General features: G+C 34.5%; 1 protein-coding gene across 3 annotated transcripts; it reads left to right on the top strand.

The window, feature by feature from the left end:
- Window positions 1-5826: 5826 nt before the first annotated feature.
- LOC116131942 (monodehydroascorbate reductase, seedling isozyme-like) lies at window positions 5827-16752 on the top strand. Of its 3 annotated transcripts, none has more exons than XM_031417620.1 (4): window positions 5827-6952; window positions 12218-12397; window positions 13675-14988; window positions 16170-16752. In XM_031417620.1, exons 1-4 carry the CDS (start codon window positions 5913-5915, stop codon window positions 16210-16212), a joined length of 2577 nt encoding a protein of 858 aa, XP_031273480.1. In that variant the 5' UTR covers window positions 5827-5912; the 3' UTR covers window positions 16213-16752. The 3 variants fall into 3 exon arrangements, with proteins under 3 accessions (XP_031273480.1, XP_031273478.1, XP_031273479.1); XM_031417618.1 differs by having other exon boundaries at window positions 5827-7132; window positions 11093-12397; XM_031417619.1 differs by lacking the exon at window positions 5827-6952 and adding an exon at window positions 9502-9740 and having other exon boundaries at window positions 11093-12397.
- The last annotated feature ends 1897 nt before the right edge of the window (window positions 16753-18649 follow it).

Here is an 18649-nt window from a genome sequence, read left to right as displayed (position 1 = left end):
TATAGTTATGAGTTGGATAAATAGACATGGTGTGTTTTACTAGTTGACAAGTTTCACACTTAAAAAGAAAATAAACTTTTTATTTCTAAATAACAATGGATACAATTTTTGTAAATAAGGAAAGCTAGGGTGTCCTAGTCTACGATGCAATAGCATAATTTCCAAATCAGTTGAAGTAGAGAAAGAATTACACCTAGAAACTATGTCTTTATTTCCACCGTTATTCTCAGATTATGCTTTATCAAAGTAGTAGAGTCCCCCTCTTGCTCTAGCATTGCTAATCATCCTTCCCAATGAAAATCCTGAAATTCACAGCAAGTAGAGGAAAACTTAGCTACACAATTCAGTTCTTTAGTCAATTTGTTAATAGACAATAAGTTACAAGTTAAATCTGGCACATGGAGAACTGAATTTAAAGTCATATTTCTTGAAAGCTCAACTGTGCCTTTACCAGCCACCTTTGCCATTGAGCCATCAGTCGTTTTCACGCTCAAATTCCCATAACATAGGGTATAATATATAAAAAACATTTGAATTACCAGATATATGATCAGAGGCTCCAAAATCTATGACCCATAGCTTAGCCGTTTCAAGATCTACAAATAAGGTTGTATGAGAGTTATCTGTTTTAGCAAAAGAACATGAGTGCCCAACCAAATTAGATTGATTGAGAAGTTCCTACAAATGCTCCAATTGTTCTCTACTGAATGGTAAAAACTCCTTTCCTTCTGAATTCTGGACAATATTTCCTTCAACTTCAGCAATAAAACCTTTCCCTCCATTCTTATTAGCCGTCCAATTTGTAAGCTTTATTGGCCTACCATGTAATTTCCAGTAGGTCTCCTTAGAGTGCCCTGGTTTACGGCAATACTCACACCATTTCTTCTCTCCTTTCCTCCACAATTTTTGATCTCCCGTTGAATCCTTCTAACCCTTAGATGCTAGGGCTGAACCTTCTGACCAATGTAACAGAATTTAAAATACCAGAAGAAGCAGATCCACCCATCATTACTTTCCTCCTACTCTCCTCTCTTCTGATCTCTGCACACACGTCTCGAATAAAGGGGAAAAGATCTTTGCCTAGAACTCTACATCGTACTTCATCAAGCTCCTCATTCAGTCCAGCCGAGAACTCAAAAATTCTTTCTTTCTAACATCCTTCTATATTTAACGTTGTCCAGAGTACAACTCCAATTAGACTCCACAAACATGTCCAGTTCTTGCCATAATTGAGCTAAAATACTATAGTACTGAGTGACTGACATACCATCCTGTTTGGTCTCCCTCAAGCGTGTTTTTAACTTAAAAACCTGTGCTGAGTTTCCCATGTCTGAATATGTCTCTTTTGCCATCTCCCAAATGTCCTTCGCAGTGGGAAGAAGTAAGATGAGCTGTTTAAACTCCTCTTCCATTGAGTTGATCAACCAAGTCATAACAATGCTATTCTCGGCATCACTTTCTCATATGCTGAATCATCTTCTTCTGGAGCTTTAACACTTCCAGTTAAGTAGCCCAACTTTCCTTTCCCTCTTATCATTAATTTCATAGCCTGAGACCACGGTACATAATTTCTACCATTCAGTTTATGAACACCAATTTGAATGGAGTTCTGGTACACATTATTATGACCAGTTAGATGAAGCTGATCCTTGCTGCTTGAGGAGGATCCTGACCTTGATTCCCTTGGAGGACTCTTGCTCCATGGAGGACTTGGACTTTCTCCTGTCTTCTACCGGTTATAGCAGTCTTCGCCATTATTAATTTTTCTGGCCAGAGGAACCTGCATACATGATTGTATTACAAACTCTCTGTTTATGTAATTGAACTAAGACCCAAGTAGATAACTCTTAGACTAGGATTAAGATCTAGACTAATATTATCTCTTTTTATTTCAATCTCTTAAACTAGATGAGACTTGGATAACTCCTGAATTGATCATATTCTAATCTAGAAATCCTACATTTTTTTCATTTTTAAAGTTTTATATTGCTAATTGTTCCTTATAGGAAGAATGGGAATACTTGACATTTTGTTTTTGTCTTCTTTTTTTTAGAAATTATGCAAAATCTAGAAACATAAAGCAGTTAACAAAAGTACTCTTGCTGGAACAGACCTACCATAGTTTTTGCACATTCATTTAATAGAATTTCATCAATATATATATATATATATATATCCTCATCCATTTAAAATCTGCAATAAATGCATTGATTTTCTTTTGCCTTTATGGTGGTAGCTTTATTTTCTCAATAAATATGAATGTGGTGAGATTCTGATGGAGTGTACGTTAATGATGCGATAGCCTGTTAAAGATTTGATAGAATTTAAAAAGCTTCAAAAGCAATCCACAGTTTAAAAAATTAGATCATGAGGATCAGTGAAAAAAGCCTTAAAAATTATTGTCTCCAAAAAAAAAAAAAAAAAAAAAAAAAAAAAAAAAAAATTAATAATATATAATAATAAAAAAAAATTAGACTTTTTATCTCAAATGATGTATATCAATTTGTGCTTGACTTTGGATTATGTGTTACTGTGGTTTATACTATGTAATTTATAGTTTATGCATGGAAGTTTTGTAACTCAAATTTTGTATGACAGATTATGTGTCATATTTACGAGGCACAGTACCTTATATGGTGTTTTTATTTTCAAAGATAAATTCTCTTCTCAAAATTTGGGTTATGTAAAATTTTATCATGTTTCGGAAACAATATGCTAATTATTAGTTTTCCTTTCTCTCGATCAATCTCAGAAATGAAGTAAAATCTCTCTTCTGGATAATGAACTTATCCGCTATCTCTGGATGATTTAATGTCTTAGTTTTACGCATCATTGCCTTTTTAATGTTAAAAGTTTCCATTTATTAAACTAATTCCCTTGCTTATTCCTTTGCTTATGGAATTGACCACTTTGGTGAATGAATAAATATGTTAAATAGTGGTGTCTTTAGAACTTTATCATACATAAGACATGCATCTTCCTTAATTAGTTATATACTCATGTTATCTTGAAATTGAACTTTTGTGATTAAGTAATATCATCTGTTCGAATGCTAATTTGGATATATTCTTTCGCAGAGCTGCCAGTGCTGATTATGAATTCTTCAAGTATGTGATCCTTGGTGGTGGTGTGGCTGCTGGATATGCAGCTAGGGAATTTGTTAAACAAGGTATTAAGCAAGGAGAGCTGGCAATTGTCTCAAAAGAAGATGTGGCTCCATATGAACGTCCCAAAATTAGCAACAAATATCTTCTCCCTGAGACACCTGCTAGACTTCCATATTTCCATGTGTGTGTTGGAAGTGGAGGAGAGAGACAGCTTCCTGAGTGGTACATGGAGAAAGGAATAAAACTTATCCTTAGCACAGAAATTATTCAAGTAGATCTTGGTTCCAAGGCTCTTGTTAGTGCGTCTGGCCAAGTCTTCAGGTATCAAACATTGATAATTGCAACTGGTTCCACGCCGATAAGGTTGACAGATTTTGGTGTACAAGGAAGTGATGCGAAAAATATCTTCTACTTGAGAGAAATTAATGATGCTGATAAGTTGGTTGAAGCGGTTAAAGCAAAGAAGAAGAGGAAGGCTGTGGTTGTTGGAGGAGGATATATCGGTCTTGAGGTTAGTGCAGCTTTAAGAATCAATAATTTGGATGTTACTATGGTTTATCCTGAACAATGGTGCATGTTTCGACTCTTCACTGCTGGTATTGCTGCTTTCTATGAGGGTTATTATGCTTATAAAGGGATCAAAATTGTTAAAGGAACACAGCCTGATGGATTTACAGCTGACTCTAATGGTGATGTAAAAGAAGTTAAACTAAAGGATGGCAGAGTGCTGGAAGCCGACATTGTTTTTGTAGATGTAGAAACTAGACCTCTCACATCGTTATTCATGGGGCAGGTTGAAGAGGAGAAAGATGGAATAAAGACTGATGCATTTTTTAGGACAAGTGTTCCTGATGTGTATGCTGTGGGAGATGTCGCTACTTTTCCTGTAAAATTGTACAATGAGATGAGAAGAGTTGAGCATGTTGACCATGCCTACAAATCAGCTGAGCAGGCTGTGAAAGCCATCAAGGCAAGTGAGGAAGGCAAAACAATTGAGGAATATGACTACCTCCCATACTTCCATTCTCGAGTCTTCGATCTCTCATGGCATTTTTATGGTGAAAATGTTGGCGAGGCAGTGTTATTTAGAAACAGGAGTCCAGCATGTTCGGTGCGTAAGTTTGGAACATACTGGATAAAAGAGGGGAAGATTGTTGGTGCTTTCCTTGAGAGTGGGACCCTAGAAGAAAATAAGAAGATTGCTGACGTTGCTAGGCTTCAGCCTATTGTTGATAATTTATATGACGTAATAAAGGAGTTGGGTCGTTCCTCGAAAGCAATATACAGGTTAGAAACATTATATATGGATCAGTATTAACGTAAAAATGCTAATGGTATATGAACCATTCTTTGCATCTAAGTTTTTATCTATATCACTTGAAACACAAGAGGTCGAAATTCAAACTTAGGAAAGGTAGCATTACTGAAATTCAAAATACATACAAAAAGAAATTCGCTGTCTCCATTCCTAAGCTATTTGTTCATCTCAGTGATACAAAAATTGAGGTAAAGTCTCTGTTTTTGATACCTCTATCTTGATGATCCATTTCTTTGTAATCCATCTTTGGTTGGATTTTCTCTCTCATTGTAACTGTGTTATTTTTCAAACTAGTGTTAGGTTCGAATAAATGTTCTAAGTTAAAGATAATTAACAAATATTTTTTTTATTTCATTTAACTTATGTCTTGATATATCTCTAATCAAGCATGTGCTGAATTTCCATGGGTTTGGATGTAACTTGCATTAGTTGCATATTGATATTTTATCTTTTGCTCTCTATTGTGAAACTTTATGTTGTGTACTACTTAGCTTAATTCTGAAATTGATGATTTGTGATTGACACATCAAGTACATGATCCTTGTTGTGGCGTCGCTCTTGGATGTACAACTAGGGAGTCATTATTTTAGACACGCATATGGAATTTGTGAAACAATATCAAATTAAAAAATGAAAAATAAAAAAAGGAGTGATTGTTTTGTGTTCTAAATTTTGAAATTGCAACTTTTACTGTTTTTCGTAAACAATATCAAAAAATGATGGTAAAAGGTTAGTTTGCTTATAGCTTGTGATAAATATGAATTATTTTAATGAAGCTGAGAATGAAACATCATGGTTTATCTTCTATATATTTTAAATCTTTTAGTCATATATGTAATTATTTATTTTCTTTTCTTTTTTTGTGTCTTTTAAAACAAAAATTGACAAATTTGCAAATGTTTGCTATTTTTACAGATAAAATATAGAATGAAAACTTAAGAAAAAAAAAAAAAAATCAAACGAACGTTAATGGATCACCTTAAACTTTTTGATGCCACATTGTTCACAAATATTATTCCCAACTACTTTGCTCTGCATCTGTTTTCATTGAGTGGGGCTACATGTACAAATAAAATAAAAAAACTGATGTGTCACTACTGTTTCATTGACATGCCATTCATCTATGTTTAGTAAACAGTTTTTGAGTTGACTTTTTACATGTATTCATCAATTCACTTTATGACACATAAGTTCCTATGAAAGAATTTGTACATCTAGTATTATCCATTCTGCTTTGTTTAATCTCTTTGTTTTTTAAACTGATGATTCTAGTGAATGTGTTATAGTAAACCTTTTCTGTTTAGTTATATATTTATGTAATCTTGAACTTTTAACTTTTGTGACTAGGAAATATCATCTATTTTAACGCTAAAACCAATATCATCTTTTGTAGACGTGCTGATGCTGATTATGAATTCAAGTATGTGATCCTTGGTGGTGGTGTGGCTGCTGGATATGCAGCCAGAGAGTTTGTTAGGCAAGGTGTTATGAGAGGAGAGCTTGCAATGATTTCCAAAGAAGCAGTAGCTCCATATGAACGTCTTACACTTAGCAAGGAATATCTTCTCACTGAGACACCTGTTAGACTTCCAGATTTTCATGTGTGTGTTGGAAGTGGAGGAGAGAGACAACTTCCTGAGTGGTACATAGAGAAAGGAATAAAATTGATCCTTAGGACAGAAATTATTCAAGTAGATCTTGCTTCCAAGGCTCTTGTTAGTGCGTCTGGCCAAGTCTTCAAGTATCAAACATTGATAATTGCAACTGGTTCCACACCGATAAGGTTGACAGATTTTGGTGTACAAGGAATTGATGCGAAAAATATCTTCTACTTGAGAGAAATTGATGATGCTGATAAGTTGGTTGAAGCGGTTAAAGCAAAGAAGAAGAGGAAGGCTGTGGTTGTTGGAGGAGGATATATCGGTCTTGAGGTTAGTGCAGCTTTACGAATCAATAATTTGGATGTTACTATGGTTTATCCTGAACAATGGTGCATGTTTCAACTCTTCACTGCTGGTATTGCTGCTTTCTATGAGGGTTATTATGCTTATAAAGGGATCAAAATTGTTAAAGGAACACATCTTGAGGGATTTACAGCTGACTCTAATGGCGGTGTCAAAGAAGTTAAACTAAAGGATGGCAGAGTGCTGGAAGCTGACATTGTTTTTGTCGATGCAGAATCTAGACCTCTCACATCGTTATTCATGGGGCAGGTTGAAGAGGAGAAAGATGGAATAAAGACTGACATATTTTTTAGGACTAGTGTTCCTGATGTGTATGCTGTGGGAGATGTTGCTACTTTTCCCGTGAAATTGTATAATGAGATGAGAAGGGTTGAGCATGTAGACCATGCCTACAAATCAGCTGAGCACGTTGTGAAGGTCATTAAGGCAAATGAGAAAGGCAAAACAACTGATGAGTATGACTACATCCCATACTTCTATTCTCGAGTCTTCGATCTCTCATGGCATGTTTATGGTGAAACTGTTGGTGAGACGGTGCTATTTAGAAACATGAATCCAGCATGTTCAGTGCGTAGGTTTGGAACATACTGGATAAAAGAGGGGAAGATTGTTGGAGCTTTCCTTGAGAGTGGGACCCTAGAAGAAAATAAGACGATTGCCGAAGTTGCTAGGCTTCAGCCTGCTGTTGATAATTTAGATGTCGTAATAGAGGAGTTGGGTCATTCCTCGAAAGCAATATACAGGTGAGAAACTTTATATATGGATCAATAATAATTTAAAAATGCTAGTGGTATATGAACTATTCTTTGCATCTAAGTTTTTATGAGTGTCACTTGAAAGAAAGAAGGCCGAGGTACAAACTTAGGACAGATAGTATTAGTGAAATTCAATAAACATACAAAAAGAAATCCGTTGTCTCTATTCCTAAGCTATTTGTTCAAGTCAGTGATATAATCCCTCTATCCTGATGATCCATTTATTTGTAATCCATCTTTGGATGGATTTTCTCCCTGATTGTAACTTAGTTATTTTTCAAACTAGTTTTATGTTCGAATAAAGTTTCTCTGATATAAGGATAATTAATGAATATTTTTTTCTTTCATTTAACTTATGTCCGGATATATCTCAAATCTAGCATGTGGTTAATTTCCATGGGTTTAGATGTAACTTGCATTAGTTGCATATTGAAATTATAACTTTTGCTCTCTATTGTGAAACTTTATGCGGTAAACTGCTTAGCTCAATCCTGAAATTGATGACCATTGATTGACACATCAAGTACACGATCCTTGCTGGTGGCATTGCTGCTGGACGTACAGGTAGTGAGTCATTATTTTAGACATGCATGTGGAGTAAAACAATGTCAATTTAAAAAATGAAAAATAAAAAAATGAGATATCATTTTGTGTACTAAATTTTGAAATAGCAACTTTTACTGTTTTTTGTAAACAATATCAAAAAATGAAGAAAACATTATATTTTATTAATAGCTGGTGATCAATATGAAATATTTTAATAAAGCTGAGAATGAAACATCATTATTTATCTTCTCTATATTTTAAATCTTTTAGTCATGTATGTACTTATTTATTTCCCTTTTTTATATTTGTTGAAATTTACAAATGTTTGCTCTTTTCACAGATAAAATATTGAATGAACGAAAAAAAAAAAAAAAAAAAAAAAAAAAAAAAGAAAACGGATACCAAACTTTCGATTCCTCATTATCACAAACATTATTCCTAGCTACTTTGCCTTGCATGTTTTCATTGATTGGTGCTATATGTACAAACTGATGTGTCACTACTTTTTCATAGGCATGTGATTCATCTGTATTTATAAGCAATATTAGGTGACTTTTTATATGTATTCATAAATTCACTTTATGATAAAAAGTTCGTGTGAAAGAGCTTGTACATCTGGTATTATCCGTTTTGTTTTGTTATCCCTTTGTTTCGTAAACTGATGATTCTGGTAAATGTGTTATAAACCTTTTCCTTTAGTTATATATTTATGTTATCTTGAATTTTAACTTTTGTGACTGAGAAATATTATCTATTAGAATGCTAAAACCAATATCATCTTTTGTAGTACTGATGCTGTTATGAATTCAAGTATGTGATCTTGGTGGTGGCGTGGCTGCTGGATATGCAGCTAGAGAGTTGTTAAGCAAGGTGTAGAAGAGAGCTTGCAATTATCTCCAAGAACAGTGGCTCCATATGAACGTCTCGCACTTAGCAAGGAATATCTTCTCACCTGGCACCTGCTAGACTTCCAGTTTCCATGGTGTGTGTGGAAGTGGAGGAGGAGACGAGACATTCCTGAGTGGTACTAGAGAAAGGAATAAAATTGATCCTTAGCACAGAAATTATTCAAGTAGATCTTGGTTCCAAGGCTCTTGTTAGTGTCTGGCCAGTCTTCAGGTATCAAACATTGATAATTGCAATTGGTTCCACACCGATAAGGTTGACAGATTTGGGTACAAGGAAGTGATGCGAAAAATATCTTCTACTTGAGAGAAATGTGATGCTGATAAGTTGGTTGAAGTGTTAAAGCAAAGAAGAGGGAAGGCTGTGATTGTTGGAGGAGGATATATCGGTCTTGAGGTTAGTGCAGCTTTAAGAATCAATAATTTGGATGTTACTATGGTTTATCCTGAACAATGGTGCATGTCGACTCTTCACTGCTGGTATTGCTGCTTTCTATGAGGGTATTTATGCTTATAAAGGGATCAAAATTGTTAGGAACACAGCCTGAGGATTTATAGCTGACTCTAATGGTGATGTAAAGAAGTTAAACTAGGATGGCAGAGTGCTGGAAGCGACATTGTTTTTGTCGATGCAGAATCTGACCTCTCACATCGTTATTCATGGGGCAGGTTGAAGAGGAGAAAGATGGAATAAAGACTGATGCATTTTTAGGACTAGTGTTCCTGGGTGATGCGTGGGAGATGTCGTACTTTCCTGTAAATTGTATAAGATGAGAAGGGTTGAGCATGTAGACCATGCCTACAAATCAGCGGAGCAGGTGTGAAGCCATCAGGGCAAGTGAGGAAGGCAAAAATGAGGATATGATACCTACCAGACTTCATTCTCGAGTCTTCGATCTCTCATGGCATTTTTATGGTGAAAATGTTGGTGAGGCGGTGCTATTTAGAAACATGAATCCAGCATTTTCAGTGCGTAAGTTTGGAACATACTGGATAAAAGAGAGGAAGATTGTTGGTGCTTTCCTTGAGAGTGGGACCCTTGAAGAAAAGAAGACGATTGCTGAAGATGTTAGGCTTCAGCCTACGATTGATAATTTAGAAGTTATAATAAAGGAGTTGGGTCGTTCCTCGAAAGCAATATACAGGTGAGAAACATTATACATGGATCAGTAATAATCTAAAAATGCTAATGGTATATGAAATATTCTTTGCAAACAAGGTTTTATCTATATCACTTGAAACACCAAAGGTCAAAGTACAAAAATAGGAAAGATAGTATTACCAAAATTCAATATACGTACAAAAAGAAATCTGTTGTCTCTATTGCTACGCTATTTGTTCATCTCAGTGATACAAAAAATCAGGTAAAGTCTCTGTTTTTGATACCTTTGTCCTGATGATTCATTTCTTTGTAATGCATCGTTGGATGGATTTTCTCTCTGATTGTAACTTTGTTATTTTTCAAACTAGTGTTAGGTTAGGATTAATTTATCTCTGATTTAAAGATAATTAACTAATATTTTTTTCTTTAATTTAACTTATGTCCAAATATATCTCAAATCAAGCATGTGGTGAATTTCCATGGGTTTAGATGTAACTTGCATTAGTTGCATAGTGATATTATATCTTTTGCTCTCTATTGTGAAACATAATGTTGTATACTATTTAGCTGAATCCTGAAATTGATGACCTGTGATTGACACACGAAGTACATGATCCTTGGTGGTGGCATTGTTACTGGGTGTACAGCTAGGGAGTCATTATTTTAGACATGCGTATGGAATTTTTGAAGCGATATCAATTAAAAAAATAAAAAATAAAAATGGAGGTATTATTTTATGTTTTAAATTTTGAAATTGCAATGTTTAGTGTTTTTTGTAAACAATATCAAAAAATGTTGAAAACATTTTATTTTATTAATAGTTTGTGGTAAATATTAAATATTTTAATAAAGCAAAGAATGAAACATCTTTACTTATCTTCTTTATATTTTTAATTTTTTAGTCATATGGGTAATTATAGAATGAAAACCAAGGAAAAAAAAAAAAAAAAAAAGATAATGGATCAGAAAGGTAATGGATCTCCTTAAACTTTTCGATTCCACATTATTCACAAACATTATTCCCAGCTACTTTGCCCTGCATTGGTTTTCATTGAGTGGTGCTACATGTACAAGCTAAATATACAAACTGATGTGTCAGTACTCTTTCATGGGCATGTGATTCATATATATTTATTAAGCAGTTATTGAGCTGACATTTTATATGCATTTATACATTCACTTTATGACACATAAGTTCGTGTGGAAGAGTTTGTACATCTAGTATTACCATTATGTTTTGTTTAATCTCTTTGTTTCTTAAACTGATGATTCTGGTGAATATGTTATAGTAAACCTTTTCTCTTTTGTTATATGTTTATGTTATCTTGAACTTCAACTTTTGTGACTGAGAAATATTATCTATTAGTATGCTAAATCCAATATCATCTTTTGTAGTACTGATGCTGATTATGAATTCAAGTATGTAATCCTTGGTGGTGGCGTGGCTGCTGGATATGCAGCCAGAGAGTTTGTTAAGCAAGGTGTTATGAAAGGAGAGCTTGCAATGATTTCTAAAGAAGCAATAGCTCCATATGAACGACAAACACTTAGCAAAGAATATCTTCTCACTGAGAAACCTGCTAGACTTCCAGATTTCCATGTGTGTGTTGGAAGTGGAGGAGAGAGACAACTTCCTGAGTGGTACATAGAGAAAGGAATAAAATTGATCCGTAGCACAGAAATTATTCAAGTAGATCTTGCTTCCAAGGCTCTTGTTAGTGCGTCTGGCCAAGTCTTCAGGTATCAAACATTGATAATTGCAACTGGTTCCACACCGACAAGGTTGACAGATTCTGGTGTACAAGGAAGTGATGCGAAAAATATCTTCTACTTGAGAGAAATTGATGATGCTGATAAGTTGGTGGAAGCGGTTAAAGCAAAGAAGAAGAGGAAGGCTGTGGTTATTGGAGGAGGATATATCGGTCTTGAGGTTAGTGCAGCTTTACAAATCAATAATTTGGATGTTACTATGGTTTATCCTGAACAATGGTGCATGTTTCGACTCTTCACTGCTGGTATTGCTGCTTTCTATGAGGGTTATTATGCTCATAAAGGGATCAAAATTGTTAAAGGAACACATCTTGAGGGATTTACAGCTGACTCTAATGGCAGTGTCAAAGAAGTTAAACTAAAGGATGGCAGAGTGCTGGAAGCTGACATTGTTTTTGTTGATGCAGAATCTAGACCTCTCACATCGTTATTCATGGGGCAGGTTGAAGAGGAGAAAGATGGAATAAAGACTGATGCATTTTTTAGGACAAGTGTTCCTGATGTGTATGCTGTGGGAGATGTCGCTACTTTTCCCGTGAAATTGTATAATGAGATGAGAAGGGTTGAGCATGTAGACCATGCCTACAAATCAGCTGAGCACGTTGTGAAGGTCATTAAGGCAAATGAGAAAGGCAAAACAACTGATGAGTATGACTACATCCCATACTTCTATTCTCGAGTCTTCGATCTCTCATGGCATTTTTATGGTGAAACTGTTGGTGAGGTGGTGCTATTTAGAAATCCAGCAAGTTCAGTGCGTAAGTTTGGAACATACTGGATAAAAGAGGGGAAGATTGTTGGTGCTTTCCTTGAGAGTGGGACCCTTGAAGAAAATAAGATGATTGCCAAAGTTGCTAGGCTTCAGCCTGCTATTGAAAACTTAGATGTCATGACAAAGGAGCTGGGTCGTTCCTTGAAAGCAATATACAAGTGAGTAACTTTATATATGGATCAGTAATAATCTAAAAATGCTAATGGAATATGAACTATTCTTTGCATCTAAGTTTTTATCTATATCACTTGAAACACAAAAGGTCGAGATACAAATTTAGGAAAGATAGTATTACTGTAATTCAATATATATACAAAAAGAAATTTGTTGTGTCTATTTCTAAGCTATTTGTTTATCTCAGTGATACAAAAAATGAGGTAAAGTCTCTGTTTTTGAAACCTATATCCTGGTTATCCATTTCTTTGTAGTCCATCATTGGAAGGATTTTCTCTCTGACTGTAACTCTGTTATTTTTCAAACTAGTTTAGGTTCAAATTAATTTTCTCTGATTTAAAGATAATTAACAGATATTTTTTTCGTTTATTGAACTTATGTCCGGATATATCTCAAATCAAGCATGTAGTGAATTTGCATGGGTTTAGATGTAACTTGCATTAGTTGCATAGTGATATTATATCTTTTGCTCTCTATTTTGAAACTTTATATTGTATACTATTTAGCTCAATCCTGAAATTGATAACTTGTGATTGACACATCAAGTACATGATGCTTAGTGTTGGCATTGCTGCTGGGTGTACAGCTAGGGATCCATTATTTTAGACACGCATATGGAATTTTTGAAGCGATATCAATTAAAAAAATTAAAAATAAAAATGTAGGTATTATTTTATGTTCTAAATTTTGAAATTGCAATTTTTAGTGTTTTCTGTAAACAATATCAAAAAATGATGAAAACATTTTATTTTATTAATAGGTTGTGATAAATATGAAATATATTAATAAAGCAAAGAATGAAACATCATTATTTATCTTGTGTATATTTTAAATCTTTTAGTCATATATGCACTTACAGAATGAAAACCAAAAATAAAAAAATAAAACGAGCTATAATGTATCACCTTAAACTTTTCAATGGTACATTATTCCCAACTACTTTGCCCACAGACTGACGTGTAACTACTCTTTCATTGACTTATCATACATCTACATTTATTAAAAAGTTATTGAGTTGACTTTTTATATGCATTCATCCATTCACTTTACGACACATAAGTTCGTAGGAAGACTTTGTACATCCAGTGTTATCCGTTTTGTTTTGTTTAATCTCTTTGTTTTTTGAACTGATGATTCTGGTGAATGTGTTATAGTAAACCTTTTCTCTTTAGTTATATATTTATGTTATCTTGAACTTTTAACTTTTGTGATTGAGAAATATCATCCATTAGAATGCTAAAACCAATATCATCTTTTGTAGAGATACTGATGCTGATTATGAATTCAAGTATGTGGTCCTTGGTGGTGGCGTGGCTGCTGGATATGCAGCTAGAGAGTTTGTTAAGCAAGGTGTTAAGAGAGGAGAGCTTGCAATTATCTCCAAAGAAGCAGTGGCTCCATATGAACGTCTCACACTTAGCAAGGAATATCTTCTCCCTGAGCGACCTGCTAGACTTCCAGATTTCCATGTGTGTGTTGGAAGTGGAGGAGAGAGACAGCTTCCTGAGTGGTACATAAAGAAAGGAATAGAATTGATCCTTAGCACAGAAATTGTTGAAGTAGAGCTTACTTCTAGGGATCTTGTTAGTGCATCTGGCCAAGTCTTCAGGTATCAAACATTGATAATTGCAACTGGTTCCACACCGGTAAGGTTGAAAGATTTTGGTGTACAAGGAACCGATGCGAAAAATATCTTCTACATGAGAGACATTGATGATGCTGTTAAATTGGTTGATGTGATTAAGGAGAAGAAAAATGGGAAGGCTGTGATAATTGGAGGAGGATACATAGGTCTTGAAGTTAGTGCAGCTTTGAGAGTCAACAGTTTTGATGTTACTATGGTTTATTCTGAGCCATGGTGTGGGCCTTGGTTCTTCACCGCTGATATTGCTACTTTCTATGAGGGTTATTATGCTAATAAAGGAATCAAAATTATTAAGGGAACAGTTGCTGCTGGATTCACAATTGACTCTTATGGAGACGTCAAAGAAGTGACACTAAAGGATGGCAGCGTGCTAGAAGCTGACATTGTTTTTGTTGATGTAGAAGCTAGACCTCTGACATCATTATTCAAGGGGCAGGTTGAAGAGGCAAAGGGTGGAATAAAGACTGATGCATTTTTCCGGACAAGTGTTCCTAATGTTTATGCTGTGGGAGATGTTGCTACTTTCCCTTTGAAATTGTACAATGAGATGAGAAGAGTTGAGCATGTTGACCATGCCTACAAATCAGCTGAGCAGGCTGTGAAGGCTATCAAGGCAAGTGAGACAGGCAAAACAATTGAGGAATATGACTACCTCCCTTACCTTTTTTCTCGTTCTGTTGATCTCTCATGGAAGTTCTATGGTAGCAATTTTGGAAGGAGCTTACTGGTTGGAGACAATGATCCCACAACAGGAAATCATAAGTTTGGAATGTTTTGGATAGAATCGGGCAAGATCACTGGAGCTTTCCTTATGAATGGGACTTTTCAAGAAAATGAGGCCATTGCCAAAGTTGCTAAGGTCCAGCCTCTGGTTGATTATTTGGATGTTTTGAAGAAGGAGCTGGGTTTTTCCTCTAAAGAAGAAGACAGGTGAGAAATATAAATATAATTAAAGGCTGATATACAAATTTGGAAAAGATAGTATGATTCAAATTCAATATAAATATTTAAAAAAAAAAAATATTGTCTCAATATGGAAGCTAGTTTTTAATGTCCATCAATCTTGAAAATGAATGAAAACCTATGTTTTTGATACCTCTGTATTCATAAAAACTAAAATTAAGCCTAAAATACAATATTCAATAATCCAGTATGAATTGCATAATAGAAACATAGAGGACACAGTCTTGTATTGTTTTACTTTTAAAGAAATATTGCATTATATATGAAATGCTTTTTTTTCTTTTTAAAGTTTTATATTGCTAATTGTTCCTTGTAAGATTTAGGTATACTTATAGGTGTCGGCTATGACAAGTTCTGTCTCAGCTATGATGATTGGCTGTACTGATTTTCTACAGTTTTATATTGCTAATTGTTTCTTATAGGAAAAATAGGAATACTTGACATTTTGTTTTTGTTGTCTTTTTTTGTGAATTATGAAAATTCTAGAAACGTAAAGCATTTAACAAAAGTACTCTTAGTGGAACAGACCTACCATATTTTTTGCACATTCATTTAATAGAATTTCATCAAATATATATAAATTTTATCATATTATCACATTCTCCATGTGCTCATCTATTAAAAATCTGCAATAAATGCATTGATTTTTTTTTTTTTTTTGGGCTCATTGTGATAGGTTATTTTCTCAATAAATACGTATGTGATGAGATTCTGTTGGATTGTGTTAAAGATTGATAGAATTTAGGAAGCTTCAAAAGCAATCCACAGTTTAAAAAATTAGACCATGAGGATCAGTTTAAAAAAGTCTAAAGAAGCTATTGTTTTTATATATATATAATATTATATATATATATTATATATATATAAATTTAAATACTTTTTTATTAAAAAAAAAAAAAAAAGACTTTTTATCTCAAATGATGTATTTCAATTTGTAATTGACTTGTGGCTTTTGTGTTACTTTGGTTTGTACTATGTAATTCCCCTGCTTATTCCTTTGGTCAATGAATAAATATGTTAAATAGTGTTGTCTTTAGAACTTTATCATATATAAGACATGCATTTTCCTTAATTAGTTATATACTTGTGCTATTTTGAACCATTTATTTGAATGCTAATTCGGATATCATCTTTCGTTGAGCTACCAGCGCTGATCCTCGGTGGTGGCGTGGCTTCTGGATATGCCGCTAGGGAATTTGTTATGCAAAGGTATTAAGTGAGGAGAGCTGACAATTATCTCGAAAGAAGTCATGGCTCCATATGAACGTCCCACACTTAGCAAGTAATATCTTCTCCCTTAGACACCTGCTAGACATCTGCTAGACTCCCATAGACAAGTAATATCTTCTCCCTTAGACACCTGCTAGACATCTGCTAGACTCCCATAGACCAGTCATGAAAAGCAGTTCTAGCTTGGTGGATGAGTAGTCATTATGTTATTTTGTGGTGGGTGTCCTTATACCCTTATAAATGATTTGATTTTGCTTTTCATGACTGGTCTTTTTGAATTCCTTAAAACTCTGTTTGAGCGGCAAATTTGATTTCCTATTTTTCTTAATTAATGCCAGAGTGTCTCGAATCCTTTCTGAAACTTATAATTACTATTATTATTATTCTTTTTTAATGTATCACTGGTACTATAAAATTACAGCTTGGAAAAATCGGTACTACAAAATATTGATATTGATAAGTGGGAATCAACAGAATGTAGAGATTCCTGTGTAAATTAGCTTTGTCATCTGATACATTTGTTTATATGTAGATTTGTTTTGTAACTCTATTTACAAATGCTTAACAAAAAGCATAATTGAACAACATACGCACCGTTAGAGTAGAATCCTTAATAAATTCACATATCCTATGTCAAGTGAAGCTGAGCTCTGCTAGTGAGATCAATCCAGGGACGTAGATATATCACTTCACCAAAGGCCAATGTCGGAGACTCGACCCCAGAAAATTGGCGAGGTTGAGTGAGCTCCTTCTCACGTAAGCCCACCTTGGAAGGCACAACAAAATAACAAATTATATATATATAAATAGAATGAACAACGTTGGAGTACTTCTGATTATGGAGACCAGCGTATGGTACACTTTTCTTAATAGCATTTGTAAAATCCCGTTTTGAATACATTTTAAGATATGATTATGAGAATATATTTGAAACATTATTGGAAAATATTTTCTTATAATTTTTAGATTACTTTTAACCCTTATATTTGTTAATTTAGTTAAACACTCTAATAATAAAAGTTTAGAAATCATAAAAACATCTCTATCCACCCAATTGAGTTCCAGCAGTAGGCCACCACTGTCAGATGGCGGCCGTTTGTCATTGGAATGACGCGTGATCTGTTGAATCTAGTCGTCAGTGTGTCGATCTTTCCTTTTTCGATTAGATATATGGCCAAATTTTTAGCCGTCGTTAATGACCAAAATCTAGCTATCAACAATGGTCAAGATATGGTCATCATTAACGGCTAGATCTAACCATATCTGGCCATCAACAGCTAGATTTCTGACCGTAGATTTGGCCATTTTCGGCTATATCCACGATGGATCTAGCTAGAAAAGGTAGGATCGGCTCAGGAGGCCGATGGTCGCAGTTGTAGTGGCTAGCAGCGGCGGTAGCTTCTAGCGGGTGATAGTGGCTTGGGGGTGTTTTTATCCATTAAGTTTAGGTAATCCTCCAAATGCCAAAAACCCCCAATTTTGAATCCATAACATAAAGAAGTGGGTTGATCGTGGGAAGTGGCCTCAGTGCGTACCCTGCGGTGCTCTGCTATGGCCATGCCTGCAATGGTGTCGGTGGCAACAACTGCGACTTGGAATTTAGGTTTGAACATATTATTTTTTCAATCTTTGTGTTTGATCTACTGGTGATGCAATTTAGGTGTCAGTTAACGCTTATGTTTGAACTTAACCAAAAAATTATAGTTAATTTTGAGTTAGTGCAGTGAAGTTTAGATTCAATTAGAGATGGAGATGTGCTTGTAAATTTGAGATTAAATTTATGTCCCAAGTGAGAATTTTAAATCTCTGTAAAGACATGGAGTTTGACGAAAGTACCATAACGTCCGTTAATTTTAAGTAACCTCCCTTTCTTATGGGTTTGTACATATAGACAACGTAGAGTAAAAGAAATCTGATTAAGAATTTCTTGGAGTGAATGTGAATCTAAGCCTTATTATATAGAACAATGAAGATCACTTTTATAATAATTTTTTGAACCAAACATTCAGAGGTTTGTCATATTGATAGGTGCTAGAGAAGAACTCCAGAGAGGCATTTTTTTTACTTTTATAGGTGAATCAGAATTGTGTATGTAAATAAGAATTTTGGCAATATTCTTTCTCCGTAACTTTTCTCTTTTGTCATACAACACAATGGCTTCGTTTGGCTCAAGTTTGGAATACTACTTTTAGTATTCCCATAAAGTTAAACAGTAAATTGCAAAAACTCACAATATATTCAACGTTTTTTAAACCCCCTAAATTTGTTAATTTAATTATACCCCTAAATATTTTTTTAAAATTGCAAAATAACCCCAGCAATCCACATTTACCAGATTCCGGCCACCACTGTCGAAGATGGCCGTAATCTGGTATAATGGCGAGCCTTTTCCAGCCAA

The sequence above is a fragment of the Pistacia vera genome, unplaced genomic scaffold (assembly GCF_008641045.1).
Source record: "Pistacia vera cultivar Batoury unplaced genomic scaffold, PisVer_v2 Contig246, whole genome shotgun sequence".
NCBI lineage: Eukaryota > Viridiplantae > Streptophyta > Magnoliopsida > Sapindales > Anacardiaceae > Pistacia > Pistacia vera.
This window is presented reverse-complemented; position numbering and strand designations above follow the sequence as displayed.